Source organism: Mustela lutreola, chromosome 8, assembly GCF_030435805.1.
Source record: "Mustela lutreola isolate mMusLut2 chromosome 8, mMusLut2.pri, whole genome shotgun sequence".
NCBI classification, from domain to species: Eukaryota; Metazoa; Chordata; class Mammalia; order Carnivora; family Mustelidae; genus Mustela; species Mustela lutreola.
Window position 1 is genome coordinate 151,259,242 of NC_081297.1, and position 22,964 is coordinate 151,282,205.

The 22,964-nt window shown below is 58.1% G+C and overlaps 3 protein-coding genes across 9 annotated transcripts; 1 reads left to right on the top strand and 2 right to left on the bottom strand.

The window, feature by feature from the left end:
• Nucleotides 1-8: 8 nt before the first annotated feature.
• LOC131839668 (protein SCO2 homolog, mitochondrial) lies at nucleotides 9-837 on the bottom strand. Its single transcript, XM_059187411.1, has one exon. It carries the CDS (start codon nucleotides 835-837, stop codon nucleotides 37-39), a length of 801 nt encoding a protein of 266 aa, XP_059043394.1. The 3' UTR covers nucleotides 9-36.
• Nucleotides 838-4,679: 3,842 nt separating this feature from the next.
• LOC131839665 (outer dense fiber protein 3B-like) lies at nucleotides 4,680-7,726 on the bottom strand. 7 transcript variants are annotated; one of them, XM_059187405.1, is made up of 7 exons: nucleotides 7,593-7,726; nucleotides 7,100-7,246; nucleotides 6,720-6,923; nucleotides 6,347-6,451; nucleotides 6,077-6,198; nucleotides 5,800-5,940; nucleotides 5,551-5,678 (listed from the first exon to the last, which is right to left on the bottom strand). In XM_059187405.1, the coding sequence occupies exons 1-7, from the start codon at nucleotides 7,672-7,674 to the stop codon at nucleotides 5,598-5,600; spliced, it is 882 nt and encodes a 293-aa protein (XP_059043388.1). In that variant the 5' UTR covers nucleotides 7,675-7,726; the 3' UTR covers nucleotides 5,551-5,597. The 7 variants fall into 7 exon arrangements, 6 of the variants coding, with proteins under 6 accessions (XP_059043385.1, XP_059043384.1, XP_059043387.1 ...); XM_059187402.1 differs by having other exon boundaries at nucleotides 4,680-5,940; XM_059187406.1 differs by lacking the exon at nucleotides 5,800-5,940.
• Nucleotides 7,727-18,777: 11,051 nt separating this feature from the next.
• KLHDC7B (kelch domain containing 7B) lies at nucleotides 18,778-22,583 on the top strand. The gene is made up of 2 exons (XM_059187552.1): nucleotides 18,778-20,307; nucleotides 20,371-22,583. The coding sequence occupies exons 1-2, from the start codon at nucleotides 18,778-18,780 to the stop codon at nucleotides 22,354-22,356; spliced, it is 3,516 nt and encodes a 1,171-aa protein (XP_059043535.1). The 3' UTR covers nucleotides 22,357-22,583.
• The last annotated feature ends 381 nt before the right edge of the window (nucleotides 22,584-22,964 follow it).

Sequence of the window (22,964 nt, forward strand, 5' to 3'; positions counted from 1 at the left end):
CACACAGCTACATCACACCCTCTTTAATGATCTGGCTTAGTGCAGGACGCTGCGGAAGGCAGTCATGTGGCGTCGGACACTGTCCGCGATCTGCTGTGCGGATTTGGCCCGGCCATAGTAGTCTGTGAAGAGGCCATCGGGGCTGAGCAGGTAGATGGCAATGGAGTGGTCCACGATGTAATCCTGGTCCTCGTCCTTAGGGCCAGCGCTGTAGTACACGCGGTAGCTGCGGGTCACCTGGGCTACCTGCTCCGCGGAACCAGTCAGGCCCAGCAGCCGCGGGTGGAAGTCCTGCACGTAGCGGGCCATGGCTGCGGCAGTGTCACGTTCAGGGTCCACGGTGATGAAGACAGGCTGCACGGGGGGCAGGCCAGGCTCGGCCTCCAGCTGTTCAACCACATGCACCAGCTTCTCGAGCTCGTCTGGGCAGATGTCGGGGCAGTGAGTGAACCCAAAGTACAGCAGTACCCACTGACCCCGGAAGTCAGCCTTGCAGCGAGCCTGTCCCCGGTGGTCCAGCAGGCTGAAGTCGCCCTGGCCCACAGCTGCCTGGCGCAGGGCTTCCGTCCGCTGCTGCTGCTGTCGCCTCTCCTTCTCAGCCCTCGCAGCCAGCCAGGCCCCGCCCAGCCCAGCCCCAAACAAAGCAGTGATCAGCAGCCTGGTCCGAAACCTAGGGCCCTGGGGCTGGCTCTGCCTTCTCTGCTCTCCAGGGGCGTGCCCTGACAGGCGCCGGTATCCCACGTGTAGGACCTTATCTCCCCGGGACCAGAGAAGGGCTCGGGGCTTGAGCAGAAAGAGCCTGTGCCAAGCCCTGGGTGCCCAAACCAGCAGCAGCATGGGCCTGATGATCCTGGAAGAGAGCACAGGGGTCAGGAGCCTGTAGTCGCCTCAGCCCTGAGTCAACTCCCATGGCTCTGGGGAGACTTGCCACCCTCTGATGGACCAAGCACACAGTCAAGTGCACTGCCCCTGCTCCTTAGGGCTCCACAGAGCACAGAAGTGCTTCAGGTAAAGTACAGCCCCTGCTTAGGTGTCCCCCAGTGCCCACGCCCGTGACGCCGGTCGTCCCTCTCTGACCCCCGGTTCTGAGCCCGCAGCCCCGTGTGGCCTGGGAGGCCCTCCTGCACCTTGCCGTCTCAGGGGACTGAAAGCGTTCCAAGTGCATGCCTTGCCTGAGTCCCTGAGCATGTGCGCCTGTTTGCAATAAATCCCCATTTCTCGAAAGGAGGCGGGTGAGTCTGGTTTCAGCCTCAAGGACGGACTCCTCCAGCCCTCCTGCGGCCTGCCCAGCCCGCGCTCAGCAGCGACCCTGCGCGCCCACACCAGTCTGCACATAGGGCGCCCCTTCCGTGTGCAGCTTTACTGGTGCTCTCACTGGGGGCGGGGCGGGGGGGGGCGAAGCGAGGTCTCGACTCGGCACAAGCCTACCCTCTTCGCCTGTGGGATCCGACACTGAAGTCGGTGTGCTCCGTGCCTTTCTCGCAGGAACCCCGGAAAGTCCGCTAGGTGACGTCCTAGGACTCCCCCTCACCTGTTCAGCTGCTGAGAAGACCCTCCGGGGGATTCCTGTGCGTCTGGTTTCGGCCACGGCCGGAGGCCTGCGCTCGGGGCTGGACGACCTTCCGCACGTCCCACGGGCTCTGCCCGCCAGCTTCCTCCTCTGCGTGCGCACTCTAAGCTGTGCCCGGGATGTGTCCGGCAAGCGGAGGCAGCCTCTGGATACTTCTGGGCCCCCTCTTCCACGGCGCCCTCCGGGACGCGCAGCTGTCTGTCGAGCGGTCAGGTCAGAAAGCGGACACCGGCAGGGGCCACGCACCGGGCACCACCCAGGCTCTCTGGGACCAGGCGTCTGGATCGCGAGTCAGGGGACAGTCCCGCCCTCCGCGAAGCACGGTCGGGGTCCCCAGGCTCCTGCGCCACCAGCACGCTCGCCACCGGCGCGCATGCGTTAAGGGCCTGGCGCAGGCGCAGGCGGGCGCGAGGGGCCCCTCTCCTCCCCCACCAACCCCGCCGCCCTGCGCGCGTGCGCAAAAGGTGGCGGGTGCCGCCCGAGGCCAAGTGCAGGACGAGGCGGGGCTTCCTCCTCGGCCCCGCCCCTCCCGGCTCCCTGCGGCTCAGGCCGCGCCCCTCTCGGAAGCCTCGGGGCTCGCGCCCTCCCCGCCCCTCTCCTGCTGTCCGCGCGCCGGGCACGACCGGGTTTCGCGCTCTCCCGCCTTACTGCTGTGTGTCGGTCGGCGCAGGGTCCGAGCGCACGACGTCCCCTGCAGGCCACCGGGCGCCAGGAGGGGCGGGGATCGGCGCCTACCGCCGCCGGAGCGGATCCCCAGCGCGGCTGCCCCCGGACAAGCTCCGTGGGGCCGCTTCAGGCACCGCGGCGGGGTCCGGGGAGGGCGGCAGGGCCTCGGGCCGGCGGGGGGTGGCGGGGAGAATCCGGGACTCAGCAAGGAGAGTGGCCAGGGCCCGGGGTCGGGAAGGAAAGGGCCCGGGAACTCAGAGAAGGGAAGGGGCCGGGTTTGGTGGGGAGGGACGGGGGTCTCCCGGGGCCCTCCGTCCGCGGGCGCGTGGAGCTCCTCTTGCCCCCGGGCGCGAGGGTCCCGGAGTATAGGTCTCGGGCCAGGCTCCGGTCCGGGCTCTGCGCCCGAGCTTCCACTTGAAGCGGTCCTGGGGCGAGTGGTCGTGAGGCCCCGAAAGGCAATGGGCCCTAACTGCCGGAAGGAGAGCTTGAGCTCGCATCGGGACGCCCACCCGGGCAGGCCGCACAGTGTCCCGGAGGCGCAGATGCTCACCAGTGCTCTCGCCCGCTCTTGGGCGTGGCTAGGGAATACTTGCCCCTCCAAACTTCAGGTCCACCACCAGAGCGGATGAGGTCTCCACCATTTTTGTTTTTATTTTTTTAAGTTGTCTCCATTTGACAGGGAGAGAGAGAGGAAACAGAAGCAGGGCGAGTGGGAGAGGGAGATGCAGGCGCGTCCCCACCCCCCAGCAGGGAGCCAGCTGGACTTGGGGCTTGATCTCAGGACCCAGTGACCTGAGACACCCAGTCTCCCTTCTCCACCTTCTGAAGGGAGGATGTAGGCTGTCGGGGAAGGCAGAGGGAGCCTGGAGCTTCCTGGGAGATGTGGGGAATGCGGACTTGGGTCAGTTATGAAGGGTTAAGGACCCTAAACATTGAGGACCAAGTTCCCTATGGAGGGGGAGCATCAGTCAGGTCACTTTCTTGATTTGGTGGTCAGGCATCTTATTTTGTTTTTTAAAATAATCTCTACACTCAATGTGGGGCTTGAAATCACCACCCGGATAGCAAGAGTTGCATACTCTGTCAACTGAACCAGCCAGGGGCCCCGGTGGTCCAGCTTCTTGTGATGACCGGACACTGACCCTGGGGTTGGTGCAAATCACCTGTTTTGGGGGAGGTCCCATGGTCCCCTGTTGGGGATCTGGACTTTGTGCGGTCAGAGGTCAGGCGTCTTTAATACGCAGGAGGTAGACCCAGAGCCTGGGGGCAGGCTACCTGTAATGAATAGCAGCCTGTTAACGGTGGCTGACACCTCTGGCTTCATACAGGAGTCCATCCACAGGAACTAGCCTCCTGTTGGGACCCACAGGACAGCAGCCCACTCCCTCCAGCAGCCCTTATATTGGGCCAAATTCCCCTGCATCAAAAATCCCTGTGACCTTCAGTGATCTCTGCACTGATGCTGTCATCAGCAACCATGAAAAGTGTCCAAGACCATGACCAGAGACTTATGAACAACTCTGATAAGTCCTCATTAATGACTGGTTTGACCCATCAGGGATATTGACTCATATCCTATGGCCCATTAATGATTGATCAGAGACCCAACAGTGATTTTGATGAAGTCCCTATTAATGACTCCAATTGGAGTTTCTCTGAAAACCAAAGTTCAGTGACCATCAATGACCCATAAATAACTTTGATCAATATTCAATGCTGATGAAAGACCTATCAGTGATCCTTCAGAGTTTTGGCCCGTATTACTATCAATAACCTAGATCAGTGAGCAGTCAGCCTATCTGTGCCTGCTCTGTGCTCTGCAGGGCAGTGAATCCAGAAATGACCGGTTTTCCAGGTTGTGCCCCCCTCTTAACTCCAGACCACATCTGTTGGTCATTGGTACCTGCTAGGTAGGGGTGTTGAAGACACCTGCACAGCTACTCCCCTTACTTTCCCTGGTTAGGACTTCAGCTGGAGTTAGCAGCTGTGGTGGATGTGCAGCTGGTGGAGAGGGAATGGAAAAGAAATTGTCCTGATTTGGTGTGGGGAGTGATGAGGAGGACTATCCCGAGGGCTCAAGTCTGGAGAACCAAGGTAGAGGAGTACCCAGCTCTTGCCTTGGGAATCCTAACTGGGGTACCCAAGGAGCTGGATAACTTGGTCCTGTTATGGGGGCTGATGGGAAGGGGGAACCTAAGTTCTGTTCTGGGGTTGAGAAGCCTGGGGGGGGGGGTGTCTGCCTTTGGGGACTCTGTCTAGGCCAGGCTTGAAGTTAGAAACTGCCTGTGGGTTGCTGACCTCTTTGAGGTCAGACGTTCTGATCTGGAGAGGAGGCATCTTCTAACCTTGCAGTCCACAGGCTGCTAGGGCGGGTAAGAAGACCGGGCCGACCTTGTCGCCCACTCGCCCTGTGGAATAGTTCTATGTGAGCTGCTGCCCAGATTTGGCCAGGGCCTGGGTCAGTGCCACTGTTTTCTCCAGACCCATGCCTTGCAGTGGCACGGCCATTAGCATCGCCCGGAGGCATAGGATACTGTGGTGTAATCAACCCAAAGCGGTGGGTTATCCTGGGGTCACTGACAGTGGTGGGGCCCCAGGGGCAGGCGGTCTCTGGGGCTGATCTTGGGGTCAGAGGCGTCCAGAATTTCCCACGCACCAATTTGCGCGCCCTTCGCGCTCCAGTCCACAGCGCGCACCAAGCCGCAGATGGCCCCCTGGTTGAGGCGGCCTGTCTCGTTCAGGCGGAGCAGCTCCGGGAGTTGCCCGGGGTCTGGCGGGGGGCCCGGAGGGCCCCGACTCCCTGTGGCCCCATCGCTCCCGGCCTGCGGGGTGCGAGACAGCCGGCACGTGCCACCGTCCTGCATCCGTGTCTCTGCGGCAGGTGCACTTTTCCCGACGGGATCCGGTTTCTCCCTGTCCCGTGTCTGTGTTGCCCAAGTGCCTGTCTCCGTGTCTGGCTCCCACTTCTCGGCCTCCCAACTTGACCCCGGCCTGGACCTGTCCCGGACAGTGGCCGTCGCCCGCCCTGCTTTCGATTCGCCCCGCCCGGCCCGGGGCCTCAGGAAGACGGCGGGTGGGCGGTGCCGCCTAGACAGGCGGGACTCTGGGCCAATGGCTGTCGTCTGCCCCGGCCAATCACGAAGGCCCGCGGCCGCGCGACTTCCGGGACTTCCCAGGCCTGCGGGCCCGTGGGCGCGCGAGGGTCTGGGGCCCGTGGGCGCGCGAGGGTCTGGGGCCCGTGGGCACGAGCGTCCCGACGCGCACGCTCCCCGCCCCGCGCGCCCGCCGCGAACACAGAGGGGCGGACACGCTGCTGGTTCGGGAAGCTTTAAGCAAACGTCCGTCGGGCCCTCCCGGCCGGTCAGTCGTCCGCCTTGGTCGGGACCCGAGCCACGTAGTCCGAGTGCCGGATCCCGAAGCTCCAGCCGCGGGGTTTCCGGGGCTGCGGGACCAGGATTCAGGGTGACCCCGCGGGGGCCAGCCGTCCGGCCGCCGCGCGGGGTCCCCCAGGACCCGGACCCTCCTCCCCCGCCTCTGACCCTGGGCCCGGGCTTCCAGGCCACCTGGTCCACGTTGTAGGCTGCGGGCCCGGGATTCAGGGTGTTATCTTGGGGGAGCGAAGTCCGCGCCAGCATGGAGAACTGGGGGGCCCGAGACTTGTAGATCCCAGTGTTCACCGCGTGGTAGGCGCAGGGGCCCGGGGTCTGTGGGAGGGCGGCAGGGGCGCTGGGTCCGGCCTCCACTCCCCGCTGGCCACTGGCCCTCACCTCCTGCTTCGTGCCCCCTGTGGCCCGCCCCGCCGACCCCTCGCTACAAGCCCGCCTGGCAGCCCCGCCCCACCTTGCTGAGGTCCTCGAAGAAACTGCCCACTGCGCTGCGGCCGTAGAGGGAGTAAGTTGGGGCCGAGACTTTACTGATGACGCGCGGACCCAAGAGCGAGGGCACAGTGTAGGTCGCAGGGCCTGGGGAGGAGCCAGCGAGGCGTGGGTCTAGGGGTCAGTCTTCGCGGACAGGCCGGGCTCTCTGCCCCCCTCGCCCCCGCAGCCGGCAGAACGGTTGCCGGTCGGGGATGGGAAGGTCCGTGGGGCTGGGATGGGCCTTTCGTCTCACCTGGTGTCTGCTGCTTCGCGTGGGCGCCCCAGTTTCGGGGAGCGATGGTGTGCCGAGGCGCACTGGCGTACGTCGCGTTCCCGGCTCGCTCGGGGAAGTACCTGCCTGCGGGGCGGACCGGGGGTGTGGGCCGGAACCGGGTTGGGGGCGTGGTGGGGTCCCGGGTTGGGGGCCTGAGGTTAGGGTGACTCCGAGCCACGATTTGTCAAAGCCTGGTGGGGCTTGGAGTTCTTCCGAGATGCGGGTACGGGGGTAGCGAGTTTGGAGTAGTAGGGTACGCGAGGGCGGCTCGGGGCTCAGGCGGGGGATTCCCGGGCGGGCCTTTCTGGAGGCGGCGCGGCGTTGGGGAGACCGGGGTCCCAGGGGTCCTGACCCGGTCCGGGAGTGAGGAGGGGCGCTGCGTGGCGGGGGCGGCCGTAGATGGAGTAGGCGGGGGTGCCGTCGCGGCCGCGCACGGTTATGTGTGCAGGAACCAGGTGGCCGGGCCCCGGGCCGCAGGAAGTCTGCTGCGTGGGCAGGCGCGCGCCGAAGGAGAAGGCGGGGGCGCGGGGCCGCGACGGGTCGTGCAGGACGTAGCCTGCGGGAGCGACCCAGCATCACTGTGGGCCCCCCGCCGCTCCCCGCCCCGGGCACAGCCCGCCGTCCCCCGAGAACACACCCCGCTCCTCGCCGCCCTGCAGCCCAGGCACGGCGCCCGCCTCCCGGCACAGACCTCGCTGGCCCCGTCTGTCTACACCCGCCCGACGCCGGTACCGGTGTTCGGTGGCAGCATGTATTTGGGCCCCGGGCCTCTGTAGAGCGCTGCGATGGGGCCGCGGGGCCGGTGGGGCCGCCAAGGGCCGACCCAGACGTCCGAGCCCATAGCGCGCAGGGGTGGGGTGCGCTCACGGCCTGCGGTACCTGTGGACAGAAGGTGGCGGCCCCGGCCCCTCCACCCACCGCTGCCTCTTCTCGCGATCCGGGGGCGGGGCCCATCCCGTATCCCAGGAGCCGGGGAAACACACCCGAGCTTTCCCGGCCCTGCTGGGGGCGGGCGGGGGAGGCCTAGCTCTCGCCCCGGCCCCCAGAACGAGTCCAGTAGGGGTGTGTGAGCGCGCAAAGTTTGGTCTCAATCCTGCGGGAAAGGAATTCCCTGGGGTTTTGGGGCGCCGGGATGTTTTAGGGGCATGGCGTCGAGGACACCAAGGTGAGGGGGCGGGGTCGGAGCCCCAGTGCCCGGAGGGGGCCCCAAAGTTGATGCACTAACCTGTTTTTGTGGCTCCCGGCCGGGAAGGCAAGGTGGGGTGCCTGGATTCCCGCCCCTGCCCAGCCCGACTGCCAGACCCCATTGTGTCCAGATCTCGCCTCCTGGCAACGGGGACTGTCCTGCCCTCACCCCAACCTGGCTCCGCCCCCCGCCCGCCCCCCCCCCCCCCCCCCGTACCCGCTGTGGACCAGGCTGCTCAGAGTCCTTCGCACTCCGTGGAGCCCTGCAGGCGGGGCCTTGGACCGGAGTGCTGGTGCCACCCTTCCCCAGGCTTCAGTACACCCATTCCAGAAACGGACGGATCTGTAAGGGGGAAAATGTGTGTATACGCATATATTTTTTTCATGTATATGAATTGTGAAATGAAATGAAATGCATATGAATTGTGAAATTTCATGTATATGAATTGTGAAGTGCAATGAAATGTATGAATATTTTTCATATATGTGAGAAAAAAATATATATGAGAATTAAGAAAAAAAGTAGTGCCAACAGCAAGTTCAAGTGAACTGTTCCGTGTAGAGAGAGAACTTTGCATTTAAGCCCACGGAATATTTGCAAAAATAATCTGGGCCATAAAACAAAACTGAAGATAAACATACAAATTGTATAAAGAGACATAGGACACATATTTGATCAAACTCCAAAGTAATTCTTTAAAAAAAGATTTTATTTATATGTTTATTTATTTGAGGTGGGGGGACTTGGGAGCTCGCAGATCTATGAGCAGGGGGAGGGGCAGAGGGGGAGGGAGGGACAGAATCTTAGGCGGGCTTTGCCCTGAGCCTGGGGCTGAGGTGGGGCTCCATCCCCCCACAACCCTAACCCCAGGATCATGGCCTGATCCAAACCAAGAGTCCCATGCTGAACCACTGAGCCTCCCAGGTGCCCTTAAAGTCCAAAATAAATCTAAGAAACAGTAAAAAATTTTTTTAAAAAGATAAAAACATAAATACCAAGATATTAACAAGTTTTCTTAAAAAACAACTGAATCGGGGCGCCTGGCTCAGTAGGTTAAGCCTCTCTGCCTTCAGCTCCGGTCATGATCTCGGGTTCCAGGGATTGAGCCCCACATCGGGCTCTCTGCTCAGCGGGGAGCCTGCTTCACTCTCTCTCTCTGCCTCTCTGCCTGCTTGTGGTCTCTGTCAAATAAATAAATAAAATCTTTAAAAAAAGAAAAGGAAAAACTGGGTCAAAGAGAAACTCAACTGTGAAGTTGCACATTATATGTCAAACTCTCAAGGATAGAGCCCTCCTATCCACCTCTACAGGACACAGCTAAAGCCGTGTTCAGAAGAAGACATACCCGCTAATACATTATTGATGAACAATTTTAAGTATAAAGAAACTTACTATTTATCTTAGAAACAGGAAAAAGAACAATCGAGTAAAAAAGAACGTGCATTCTCTCCAGCTGTGCCGCTCGCCAGCCTGCTCCTCGAAGGGGAATGGATGCGGAGTGCCCAGGGGTTTGTGGAAATTCTGGTCTTGGCCAAGGGAGCTCTGAGTCCAGTGCAGCAGGGAATGAGAACCGAGAATGGGCATTGCTGGGAGCACACGTCCGGGCTCTCCAAGGGGACCTGAGGGCGGTAGAGGGCGCATCGTATGTAGAGAATTTAAAAATAATACAGTGAGGCAGAGTTGGTCAGCTTTCTGTCATCCTGGTGAGACCAGCAGTTCTAAAGGGTCAGAGAGAAAACACTCCTCCACAAATCTTTTGTTCGTCCAGTTTTTTTTTTTTTTTTTTTTTTTTGTCAGAGAGAGCGAGCACAGGCAGACAGAGTGGCAGGCAGAGGCAGAGGGAGAAACAGGCTTCCTGCCGAGCAAGGAGCCCGATGCGGGACTCGATCCCAGGACGCTGGGATCATGACCTGAGCTGAAGGCAGCCGCTTAACCCACTGAGCCACCCAGGTGTCCCATGTTCGTCCAGTTTTAAGTAATACTGTGGCTAGTGTTGAGTTTTAGCAGGGTTTATGTTTCAAATTAGCATTTTTTATTACCACCCTTCAGGAAGCATTGTATTCTGTGTGGATATTAATTCAGACTCACTATAAGGTTTTCTTAGGAACCTAAGTGCCTCATGGTTGGGCATTGTGAATGGTTTTTAGAGCTTGAGGGGAGTTAGTGTCTCCTCTCCCAGGGGTAACTCCTCGCTCTCTTGAAGCCTTAGGTGTGAGACGAACAATGGCGCCAGTGACTGTGACAAGGGAGAAACAGCTCCAGGTTTCTCACTTCTGTAATTCTGCGACCGTTGGAGTTTTTATTTGTGTTTAAGATTTAAAAGCTGTAATAATTTTGGTTGCTGCAAACTTTATTTCATATGTAAAATATCTTACTAGAGATTGCTAATCTTAATTGCTTATCAAAGTAAAGAACGAGTCAGTAATTATTGCTGATTGTTAGGGGATCCTTACTGAAAAGCATGTTGCAGAGTAGCAGGGGTGTTGAGCAAAGCTCCACACCGGGAGCAGACGCACTGGGTCTGTCCTCCTGGATGGGGGATCCATGGGGTGCGCCGTGCTGTGGGCTCCTAGGGGCTCCTGGCAGCTTGGCCGTTGAGGGTCCGCATTTTCATGGGAGTTGGCCCCTGGGTGGGCGGTCCCAGAGCCAGTGCCCGCCCCTGTGCCCCAGGACTCTGCCCGGACTCAGTCGCCAGGTGGAGCAGAGGCTCTGCCAGAGACGGACGAACGTGGGCAGGAGGGCAGGACTGCGGGCCGGACTGCGCGCTAGGGCGAGCGGGCCGTGAGAGGACACGGTTTTCCAGCCGGTGAATGTTTTATTTCACTCCTCCCATGGAAGTAGCTGGATTTCTACCCAAGATACAAGCACGGTGCGTCCCGCCCTGAGGCTGCATTTCAGCCTATGCAGAAAGACACACGACCAGGAGCAGACGCCCCTGGTGCTCGTCCTGTTCCAGAATGGGCTCGTCTTCGGTTCACGGTACCGTGCCTGCCAGGCCAGCGGGGACAGGGCTGCTTGTACAAGGGCTGCGTGAAGTCACGCGGTGCTCACTCGCACTTGGGCTGGTCCTGCAGCTTTCAGACCTACTGTGACCAGGGACTGTGAACGCCACTAAATCAATCTTCCCACATTTCCCCAAATGCTGCTTTAGGGGGACTTCCTGTGTGGAATCGCAGGGTCAAGGGGTAGACTATTGTGATTCAGTCCGTGTTGCCTCATTGCCTTCCTCGGAGGTTCAGACGCCGAGGATGCTGGTCAGTGAGGAGAGAGCCTGAGTCTCTTTTGGTCACTGTTTTGTCCCTAGTGGGTCATAAATATTTGGTGAATAAATAAATGAGTTTACACTTTCTTCAGTGTATCATGAGTGTTTCTATTTCTGTATACCCTAACCAGTGAAAGCTAAGAACAGACTTTTAAGAGATAATATCCAAATATGTTTATCGAGCGTGTGTTATACGTCAGGCACTATTCTGAAAACGAGTTTGCTGGTATTCATTTAATCCTCACTGTGAAGCTTGGATTATTATTTATTCCAGGTTCACGCATAAGGAAACAGACCTGAGGGCTACATGCGTAGAAGGGGAGATTCAAATCCAGACGATCTGGCTCTCACTCTAGACCCTTCATGAATCACAGTGCCTCTAAATCTTGGCCAGTTGCACATGAAAATAAGGCCTTATTTTGTTGAGATTTGCATTACATTGGTTCTTAGGAAGAATGAACATAATTCATATATTTATTGGCAAACTGCCTGTTAATGTGTTTTTGTCAATTTTCCTGTTTGTGTCTTCATATATTTCTTATTGACTTGTAAGACAGTTTAAAAAAAAAGATTTTATTTGGGGGGCACGTGGGGGCGGGGCTCAGTTAACGTCCACCTTCCGATTTTGTCTGAGTTGATGATCTCAGGCTCATGAGATGGAGCCCTGCGTGGGGCTCTGTGGCCAGAAGGGCGTCTGCTGGAGATCCCTCTCCTCCTCCCTCCTCTAAAATAAATAGATCATTAAAGAAGATTTGAGTAATCTGTACACCTAGGGTGGGGCTCAAACTCGCGGTCCTGAGATCAAGAGTCACATGTTCTACTGACTGAGCCAGCCAGGTGTCCAGGATGACTTTGTTACATATGTTAAGTTTTGGGGGGGCCATATGTTTTCCAGATTTGTTATTTTTCTTTCAGGTTTTTGTTGGTAATTAAAAAAAATTTTTTTAAAATATTTTATTTATTTATTTGACAGAGACCACAAGTAGGCAGAGAGGCAGGCAGAGAGAGAGAGAGGAGGAAGCAGGCTCCCCGCCGAGCAGAGAGCTGGATGTGGAGCTTGATCCCAGGACCCTGAGATACGACCTGAGCTGAGCCACCCAGGCGCGCCCCTGTTGTTGGTAATTTTTGTTGCACAGGAGAATGACGTATTTCTACAGTTCCATATGTTAGACGTTTCTCTCCAGGCTTCTAGCTTTATGGCACAAAGAGAGCACTGTCGTCGTGTTAACCTTGAGTGTGCACACTCACACACACACGCACAACCCTATGGTTTTAAATTTATCATTTGGAATTTATTCTGTGTGTAGAATGAAGGAGGAATATGCCTGATTCTCCCCTCCTCCAGTACCATTTATCAAAAACACAAAAACGAAAACAAAAACAATTCGCAGATTGTTTCTGGGCTCTGCCTTCTTGCCAAGTCCCGCACCAATGCTGTCATGTTTTCTTACGGCTTTCCGGCGCCTTTTGATTTCTGACAGGGCAAGTCCCTTCCCTTTAGCAGCCTTTCCAAAGTTACATGGATAATTTTAGGCACTTTTTTTTTCTGGGTGAATTTCTCAATCTGTTGAAATTGATGGGAATTGCATTGGTCATGAACTTTCGGCTGGGCTATGGTTTTGAGCTTCCAGTTTAGGAACAGGTTATATTTCTGTAGGTCCAGCTTGGGTCTGTTGTGGAGGAGGGAGAGAGGGTGGTTGGAGGTGAAGCTGTACTGGGAATATGCTGGTCGTAAGTAAGAGATGAAGGGAAAGTGAGGGTTGCGCGTTGCTTTTTGGCTCGATGGACAGAGCCATGTGCCAGCCGTCACTCTGTCTCCTTCCCTCCCTGAACTCCACTGGTCTGCTCTACCCTGACCCTGGAGGGGCCCCACGCATGGCCTCCCTTTGGCTAGCAGGTGTGGTGCTGGGTTTTGTCCATAGAGGGTGCTGGACAGACACAACCAGGACTGGCCCAGAGAAGGGCCTTCATTCCTCGTGCTGGGGTGCGGCGGGTCGGTGCAGTGGCCGGGCTCCGAGGGCAGGAGGTGGGGGGCTGTCCCCTGAGCGGCCCTCCCAGGCAGCTGCTTCCTGCTTGCCTGCTCTCAAGTTTCTCCACGGTGCGGCAGCGGCTGCTCTATGCCCCAGTTCAGACTCGCCCTCAGGCCTGGCCACTTGTGGGAGCACACGCCGGTGGCCGGGCGCCAGGCTCTTCCGGTCCGGCTCTTCTGTCCTTCAGCCCCGCAGATGCCATGCGGAGCCTGGAACAGCTCGGGTGTTCGTCCACTTGTACGCTGATGTTTTTTCTTGATAAATACAGTTCGGTGTTGTAAATGTATTTTCTTTTTTAAAAAATATTTATTTATTCATTTTATAGAGAGAGAGAGAGAGAGAGAGGCAGAGGGAGAGGGAGAGAAGCAGACTTCCCACTGAGTGCAGAGCTGAAAGTGGGGCTCGATCCCAGGACCCAGGGCAGACACTCAGCGGACTGAGCCACCCAGGTGCCGCCCTTACGATTTTCTTAATGACGTCTCTAGCTGGCTTGTGTGAACACAGTACCTAACGCAGGTGACACACAAGATACGTGTCATCACCTGCTTGTGTCGTCAGTAAGCCTCCTTCCTGGTCAGCAGGAGGCTATTACTAGTTAAGTGTGGGGGAGTCAACAGTTACGTGTGGGTTTTTGACGGCGTGAGGAGGGCCCGGCTCCCCAAGCCCTCCGTGCTCAGGGGTCGGCCGTGGCAGTGCCCCCGCGCTCGCTCCCCTCGCGGCCCCTGGAGCACTCTTCTGCCTCCTTTTCCTAGTTAACAGTTTTTAAAAAATTTTTTTAAATTGAAAAAAATTTTAAAAATATTTATTTATCAGAGAGAGAGAGAAGGAACACAAGTAGGGGGAGGGGCAGAGGCAGAGGGAGAAGCAGGCTCCCCGCTGAGCAGGAAGGCCCATTCGGGACTTGATCCCAGGACCCTGGAATCATGACCGGAGCCGAAGGCAGATGCTTAATGACTGAGCCCCCAGTTGTCGCGACAATCCGTAAATATCCGTGTGTGTGTGTGTTCCTGGTTCACATTTCTGGTGAGGCAGGACCGGATTCACAGGTGTGCATGCAGCTGTCGTCTACTGAGCTGAAGGCGGCGGTGAGCAGGGCAGGGTGACGTCCCCGTTGGGGTTCAGTACGGAAAACAGAAGCCATTGTGAAGCATTGAAGGCTGATGTGGATTTATTACAGGGAGCACTGCAAGGCCATCAGGTGGGCTGGTGGTGTAGGAACTGCGAGGTGGCCCCTTGAGTCGGAGGGACCAGGAACCTGCGACCTCGATATTTGTCCCCTCCGGCCCCCTGATGCCCCATTTTGGCAGCCCTGTCTGTGGTTCCCACAGACCACCTGTGGGGAGGTTTCAGCGACTCTACTTGATGTAGGAAAGACGTTAGGGTTCAAAGCCAATGACCAAGAAAGAATTCTTGAAACATCTTTGGTGCAAGAAGGTGGTTTTCTTAAAGCATGGGGACAGGACCCGAGGCCAGGGGAATGGGGTCATGACTTGTGGCCCATTATATACTTTCAAGTTGGGAGTAGGTTAGGGAAAGCCCAAGTCTCTAAGGAATTTTGGAATCAAGGTTCCTGGGCTCTTGAGGGGGCTAGCTGGTGTTGGGAAAAGGTCTATTACCCTCTGGTAAAACCTGAGTCATGAGACCCTTCTTCTGTCTATCGGTGGGTCATATGCTTGGGGGATGATTGCGAACACATATCTTGGGGTTTAGAGATAAAGGAAGTTTCCAAAGACATTTTTTTAAAAGATTTTTATTTATTTATTTGACAGAGAGATCACAAGCAGGCAGAGAGGCAGGCAGAGAGAGAGAGGAGGAAGCAGACTCCTCACTGAGTAGAGAGCCTGATGCGGGGCTCTATCCCAGGACCCTGGGATCATGACCTGAGCCGAAGGCAGAGGCTTTAACCCATTGAGCCACTCAGGCGCCCTGTCCCTCTGGTCTTTCTTGGTATGAATTTCCTTTTATTTCTCCTGCTTGACATTCATTGGGTCTTTGGAATCTCTGAATTGTCTTTCATCAGTTGTTATCTTTATGACATTAAGTTTTCCAATCCCTAAGTGTGGTAAATGTCTACATCAATTTAGAATTCAAAAAAATTTAAACTTATATATGAACCGAATTTAGCAACTGATTTCAAGATTTAGATAAGGGCACTTGGGGGACACAGCAGGTGAAGCCTCTGAGGGTCCTCCCAGGGTCCTGGGATCGAGTCCCGCATCAGGCTCTCTGCTCATCGGGGAGCCTGCTTCCCCTGCTCCCTCTGCCTGCTGCTCCCCCTGCTTGTGCTCTCTCTCTGTCTCTCTCTCTCTATCAAGTAAATAAATAAAATCTTCAAAAAATATTTAGATATATATATTCTCCCCTTTGGAATAAGAGGTGACTCTCACTATGTTTTATCTCTTTCTTCTCTCTCCCTTCTCATACTTTGTCCACATTTTAAATATTATGCCTTGGGCATCTGGGTGGTTTAGTCGGTTAAGTGTCTTTGGCTCAGGTCATGATTCCAGGGTCCTGGGCTCGAGCCCCTATTGGGCTCCCAGCTCCTTGGGGAGCCTGCTTCTCCCTTCCATCTGCTGCTCGCCCTGCTTATGCGTGCGCGCTCTCAAGCACACGTTCTCTCTGTCAAATAAATAAAATATTTTAAAAAATATTATGCCTCTTCTGTTACGGCTCTCCATAATACTGGTATTAAACTGGTATTAAAGCCACATTATTAATAATTATTGAGCTAAGATTTCCAATACCACATCTTTTTTTTTTTTTAAAGATTTAATTAATTTATTTGACAGAAATCACAAGGAGGCAGAGAGGCAGGCAGAGAGAGAGGAGGAAGCAGGCTCCCCGCTGAGCAGAGAGCCCGATGCGGGACTCGATCCCAGGACCCTGAGATCACGACCTGAGCCGAAGGCAGAGGCTTCAACCCACTGAGCCACCCAGGCGCCCCTCCAATGCCACATCTTAAAGTCATGTGCATGTTTTCATCCTTCCCACATTGTTGAATGCTTACATTTTAGCTTTTTCCATTTTAAATCATATTGTATATTTTTTTTTAAATAACATTTTCCTTTTTTGCATGAGTTTTTCCCATGTCAGATGAATTCCTTAAGAGGTCGTTCCTGTGGGGTGTGATTATTAAATCTGGGATTTATATTTTCTAAGCCTTAAACATTATTCTATTTATTTATTTATACATATATAAAAATACATGCATACTTTTCAGTAGAGGATTATTTATTATATTCTTTTAAATTATATTTTTATATATTATTAATATTAAATATATGTATATATATTTATTAATTCTTTTAAAATAGATTTTTTAATCATTTCTGATTATATAATATTTCCTGATTTTACAAATGGCAGTCACAGAGAAAGCCCTGCCTTTGGTGGGGTTTGCGGCTCTCCACTGGGAATTATGTCCTTACACCGCTGTGCTTCCCTTCCACTGAGTGTTTCGGAGAGAGCACAGCGGTGGCAAGGGCACCGTCCGGCTTTGTTCAGGCTCCGCGACCAGGCAGCGCCTGGGGTCTTCCGTGAGTGGCTGCAGAGGACCGGCTCATGTGCCAACGCTTCTTCTCAACCCAGGCGCCCAGGGTGTGTGGACGACGGGCTGCCGATAGGCAGGAGACGCGCCCATTCCTGTTCTGGGCTGTCTGAGGAAACAGAAGCCTCAGGTGCTAGGCAGGAGTCCCTCTCCATGCCTGCCTCAGCGGGGGCAGGGTGCCACGCGTGGTCACATCTACTTTCTGGGTGGTTTGTTTCTCACCTTGATGGGAACTTGGCACAACTGGAACAATTTTTGTTTCACAGTTTGTCTAGATGACGTCATGTTCTGTCACCTTTCCAGCAGAACTACATTTTTACTTCCTCTGGAAAGTTAGGAGGGCAAATCTCCCACAATTTAGGGAGGTAGCATGTCCCCAGTCACCTTCCCAATAGGGGTTTTTTCCATGTGGCAGAGTTTTGCCCTCCCCTGGATTTTGACAGAGGGAGATGTCTTCTTTCCATAGAGGATGGGTCTAGACCCTTCCTGTGCCACCAAGACCCATCACAGTCCTTGACCCCTTGTGAAATTGTTTGGGGTGATCTCCTGTGCTTGGTTCTTCCCCACCATGGCACCCTAAGGTATCACTTGCTGGACACTTCTCCCGTTCTCTGACAGCAGCCCGGGGCTCTGCTAACAACAGGTGTTTGAAGAAGCTGGGTAGAAATGCCTGCTAGCGTGTGGCCTAGGAGGGGATACAGGTCATCTCCAACTTTTCAAGGTCTTTGGACCCCAAATAACCAAGAGGCAGGCCCTGGGACTGGGACAGGACTAAGTGCAAGGTCCATAAAGCCTGCCACCAACTTGAGATCCACCTTAAGGGACGGGCCCGCCTTCTACCTCCTACTGTCATCTAATATGCTCAGGGGAGCTGCGAGGCCACCAGATGGGTGAGGAACCTGAGGTCCAGCAGAGCCCAGGCTGGGTGCCAGGGATGCTCCTTGGCCATCTCCTCACTGCCTGAGTCAGGGAGAGGCCCTGTGTCCTAGAAAAAGTAATGAATACATGTTGTGGGGGCCTGCCTTTGTCCCAGAGACTCCTGGCTCCTTTTCATATCTGGGCCCCACTTGTCCCAAGACTTATTCCTGAGATCAGGTTAAGAGAGAAGCAGATGGAAGAGCCGTAGCTCCTCCCCTGAGAAGCCACGCTGAGGGAGGCCAGATGCACACCCAGCAGCAGTGCTGACCTGCAAGGGCCTGAGTTCCAGCGAGGACGCTGGGCCTGATTTGGCTAAGATGAGGGAAGGCCAAGGAATGCGATGGGATACCTGGAAGTCAGGCTGATAGATAAGCTGGGGTCAGAGGAGCCTCCCTGAGGGATCCTGGGGCTGGCTGATGAGGTAACAGGGGTGAGAGCAGGCTGGGGTCAGGGCTTCCTGGGGGCACCATGAGAGGCATTTGGGTAGTCAAGATGGTCCGCAGGGTGCAGGGAAGGCCCCGGAGGCTCTAGAAAGGGCAGGTGTTGTGATAAGCCAGGCCAATAAAGAGAGAAATACAACTTTTGGATTTTCTTTATTTTGTTCATTTTTTCCCCTCTTGACAGCCTAGCAAATTCCTTTAGCGAAATCTAGCCCATCTCTGCTGGGCTCAGGGTAAGGGAAGTCCAGTGGCTGCTGGGAGAGGGGAGGTGGGGGCCCCTCTCAAGCACCCTTCCGCGTCCGGGGAGAGAAGAGTGTGAGTTTCCAGTTCATGGCCGAGGTGACAGGAGGTTGCACTTTCTAAGACAGTGCTTAGTCTCAGGATGAATGCCCTCCATGATGTTCCCCAGTCTGAGACCCTCCTGCAGGGTTGGCACCACGGGCTGTATGCCTCTCCACCCCTCCTCCGCTGGCCCACAGTGGAGCCGACTTCTTGGGTTTCTGGTAATTTCATCAGGGCTGCATCATGTTGCTCAAGCTACAGATAACATCTCCCTGGGGGTAACTTTTCCCTGCCAGAACCCCTGAGGCTAGACCCAGGGTCGGACCTGGAAGTCCGGGGGGTTGGAGGGTCTGTAGGCAGAAGCAGGTTGTCTGGGATCCGGAACAGTGTTAAGGAACAATGCCATTTGCCACTGGACCCCATGGGAAAGGAGAAGGGGCCAGGTGGGCCTGGAAAGGTCCCCGAGCTCCTGGAGCTCTTGGATATGATGTTGTCTCCTGATAGCTCCACCGACAAACCCCGATCCAGGGGCAGGCACAGAGACCCACCCCCTCCTAGGCCAGGTGGAGCGATTAGTCCCCCAGCCCAGGTCTACCTTAACTGGGCAGCTCTGTGGGCGGAGCGCATGGCTGATGCCATCTGTGCAGACAGCAGCCCAGGCCGGACAGCGGACCGCCCTGCAGGCAGCACACACGGCCTCCAGCTCGCTGACCTGGCTCCCAGGCTGAGTCTGCCGCCCAGCACCATGGTCCAGGGCACCCTGGAGCCCGATGGCCTCGGCGGGGGCTGGGACGGGGAGGATGACTCGGACGGCGCTGTCCTGGCCCTGCTGGCGCTGGCTGTGGTGGGTGCCACAGCACTGGCCTTGCACTGGTTTGGCTCTGGGCAGGACCAGGAGGCAGCAGGACCCGCACCCACAACCCCCGGGGCCCAGCCTTCTCAGGCGGGAGGAGCCAGGCCAGCCCTGCCCCTGAAGTCCAAGGTCAGTGGTGGTGTCGAGGGACACAGCTCCGGGCAGGGGAAGTTAGACTCTTCGGGACGTGGCCAGAGGAGTCTGGCTGCACCAGGGACCCAGGATCAGAAGCTCCGGGGAGCTGGAGGTCTGGCTGCCACAGCTCTACCTCCACTCAAGACACCTGGCGAGGTGACCCTTGGAGGGACCTTGAGGCAGCAGCAAGGTCATGCCAGTGCAGGAGCCCCCCAAAGTCAAGGAAGGGAGCCTCTCAGGCCAGGTACTGCCCCCCTGGGTCAGAGCAAAGTAGGGGAGGTACCTGGCCCCATCCTGATACGCTTCACCCCTCGGAGTCCTGGCAGAGAGCTGGCAGGACGAGTGCAGGCAGGAGGCGTCCAAGTCAAGGTGCCAACTCACCAGAGCCTGCTCCCCATCACAGAACAGGACACCAGTCCCTGGCAACAAGGTGCAGGGCGACCTGGCTCACTAGAGAGAGGCCCCGGCTGCCGGCGGTGGCAGGTGGACCCCAGCTCAGGAGATAGGAACCGCCACGTCCCACAGCTGGCCTCCCTGCGCCTGGGCGCTGTGGTGAGTGTGTGGGACGCTGTGGATGCTGCCAGCAGCCTCGCCACAGGCTCTCAGAAGCCCTCTGCTCCCCGGGAGCTGCCTCCATCACACCCCACACAGCCTGGGCCCCGGGCTGAGGGCATAGAGAAGGCCTACAGGGAGAGCATCCTCCAAGCAGCTCCTGTTCTGGCTCTGGAGAGCAGGGAGGCTCGGGGACCCCCAGCCCCCGTGGAAGGCTGGCCCTGGGAGAGGAAGGGTGTTCTTGTCACCAGGAGCACCAGCCAGGCCCCAGGCTCCACGGGCCCATGGCCAGAGGGGTCTCCGTGTGGACACTCACTCTTGTCTCAAGGGCAGGGGGCCACAGACCCCAATGACGCGGTAAAGGCGGGGGCTAATGGCTCTGGAGATGGCTCTTTCTTCAGCCCGGGACTGGGTGGGACACTGGAGCAAGCAGGCCACCGTGTCAGAGAAGGGGGAGAATCCCAGCGAGGCCAGGGGGAGCAGAGCAGTGAGCAGAGAGGAGGCGGTGGGGACAGAGGAAAGGCCACTGGAGGCGCCCCCTCCCGGAGTCCCTCAGCCACGCCCTCCCCACACATCCCTAAGTCTCTTCCACCCTTGGCTTCCCCTCGGACAGCCCGTCAGCACGGAGGTCTCTTACGCGTAGGCCCTACTCTTCTGACCTCCTCTCCTTCAGACTCTTTGTCCCTCAGAGTTAGCCATTGTCCTGCAGAGGATGAAGCTCTCAGTGCAGTGCGAGCCCCAGCCCCCGCCCCCACCCCAGGCCCAGCCCCCGCCCCAGCCCCCGCCCCAGCCCCCGCCCCAGCCCCCGCCCCCACCCCAGGCCCAGCCCCCGCCCCAGCCCCCGCCCCAGCCCCCGCCCCAGCCCCCGCCCCAGCCCCAGCCCCCAGTAGTGGGTCAAGGCTTATGACACAGGAGCCCAGCGTGGCCCTCAAGGACAAGCAGGAGGGACAAATCCCAACCAGCTGGGAAAACCTTATTTCCGTGGTTCTTCGGGGTCACCCTTTCCCCAGGCAAGACAGACCCCAGGGGAGAGCCCCAAAGGCAGCTCTCGAGAGCCCTAGAGATCCCAGCACTGGTGCGCCCTCTGAGAACAGAGAGTCTGGTTCCCCGCCTGAAGGGGCCGCCCCCAGCCTGGAGCTCAGGGAAGGCTCCTCAGACGGACCGGCCACAGGGGCAGACGCGGGGGGCCTGGCTGAGGCGGGACGTGAGCAGCCGCAGAGCCGCGTGGAGACCGAGGAGGCTCCCGCTCCAGACCCTCCCTCAGGTCGGAGAGGCGATGCCGTCGAGGAGAAGCGAGAAGACCCTGTGCCGCCCGGCGCTGCCAGGCCCCTGGCCGCCGCCCCGCGCCCCGAGCCCAAGCAGCCTGGCCCCGAGCCCTCCGCCCCTGGGAGGGGCGCCTCGCAGCCGGTCCCGCACCCGCGGCGGCGCAGCGCGTGCGGAAGAGCCGAGAGCGCCGAGCGCGGGGTCGGCCCGGCCGCGCCGCGGAGACGCCCCGGAGAGGCTCGCGGGGAGCAGCCCGGCGCGGCGGGCAGCGGGGGGCCGTTCCCGGAGGCGCGGGAAGAAGCCGGGAAGCCCCCGGGGCTGCTGCAGAGGCCGGGGAGCCGGGGCCTGGCCCGGGAGCCGGCTCCGGCGGCCGCTCGGCCACCGCGGCTGGACCTGGGCAACTGCCTGGACGTCCTGGCCTTCGCCCAGCAGCACGGGGAGCCCGGCCTGGCGCGCGAGACCTACGAGCTGATGAGCGACAACCTGCTGCGCGTGCTGGGGGACCCGAGCCTCTACCGGCAGCTGAGCGGGGCGGACCGCGAGCGCATCCTGAGCCTCCGGACCGGCCGGGGCCGGGCGGTGCTGGGGGTCCTCGTGCTGCCCAGCCTGTACCAGGTGAGCCGCTCGGGGCTCGCCAGGGGCCCTTGCGGGGAGGAGGCTCCCGCTGCGGAGTCCGCGGCCCCGCCTCCCCGCCCGCACCTGCACGTGTTCGACGCTCGAGAAAACACCTGGCGGCCCCTGACTCAGGTGCCGGAGGAGGCCCCGCTGCGGGGCTGCGGCCTTTGCACCATGCACAACTACCTGTTCCTGGCGGGCGGCATTCGCGGCTCCGGCGCCAAGGCCGTCTGCTCCAACGAGGTCTTCTGCTACAACCCTCTGACCAACATCTGGAGCCAGGTGCGGCCCATGCAGCAGGCCCGCGCCCAGCTCAAGCTGGTGGCCCTGGACGGGCTGCTTTACGCCATCGGTGGCGAGTGCTTGTACAGCATGGAGCGCTATGACCCGCGCACGGACACCTGGACCCTGCGGGCGCCCCTGCCCGCAGGCACCTTCCCTGTGGCCCATGAGGCTGTGGCCTGTCGTGGGGACATCTACGTCACCGGGGGCCACCTCTTCTACCGCTTGCTGAGGTACAGCCCTGGGAGGGACGCGTGGGATGAGTGCCCCTACAGTGCCAGCCACCGGCGCTCCAGCGACATGGTGGCGCTGGGGGGCTTCCTCTACCGCTTCGACCTGCTGCGCGGCGTGGGCGCGGCGGTGATGCGCTACAACACGGTGACGGGCTCCTGGAGCCGGGCGGCCTCCTTGCCGCTGCCCGACCCCGCCCCACTCCACTGCACCACGCTGGGCAACACCATTTACTGCCTCAACCACCAGGTCACGGCCACCTTTACGGTCTCTGAGGGGACTGCCCAGTTCCAGGCCAGAGAGCTGCAGCCCTTTCCTCTGGGGAGTAAGGGGGTGCTCTGTCCATTCATCCTGACTCTGCCTGCCACGGACCCACTGCAGACTGCCCTCTGAGCTGCTGCTCTCCAACGAGACCCTGGGACTGGGAGTCCACCAGCACCTGGGGCATCGACTGCACAGTTGGGATCCAGAACTTTCTGCCATTGTTTCCGGGACTTTCCTTTTCTATTATAAGACTCATGATTTCCCCCTTCCATATCCCCCACCCCATAAAAGAGATTTCTCACCCTGGGAGCTGAGGCTCCTTGTACCCCTGAGCTCGTTGGGGGCGTCCCAAGCCTTTTCCCACCGCCCCCCACAGCATGTTGTCTCCTGCCTTTATGGCCCGGCTCTTGCCCTCACAGCTCAGTGGGCTCACACGGCCCCTCCTCCAGGATGGTTCTCCTCTTCTGGGCTCCGGCACCAGGCTCCCTCTTGCAGCGCTGCACTGTCTGGAAAAGCATCTGTGGGTCTCCTGGGACTCTGAGAGTCAGGGACTGATGAGGCGTCGTACTTAAGGACCAAGATGTGGCTTGTGGAGGAGCTGAGCGACCACTGAGCAGAGCAAGGAGGTGGCTAGAAGCGCAGTCACACTTCCTGTATTTTGTCCCTAGGGCCCCAAGCTGGACAAGGAGTCTATAAGGGAGTGGGAAGGGGAAACAAGAAACAGAAAAGTCCTCAGG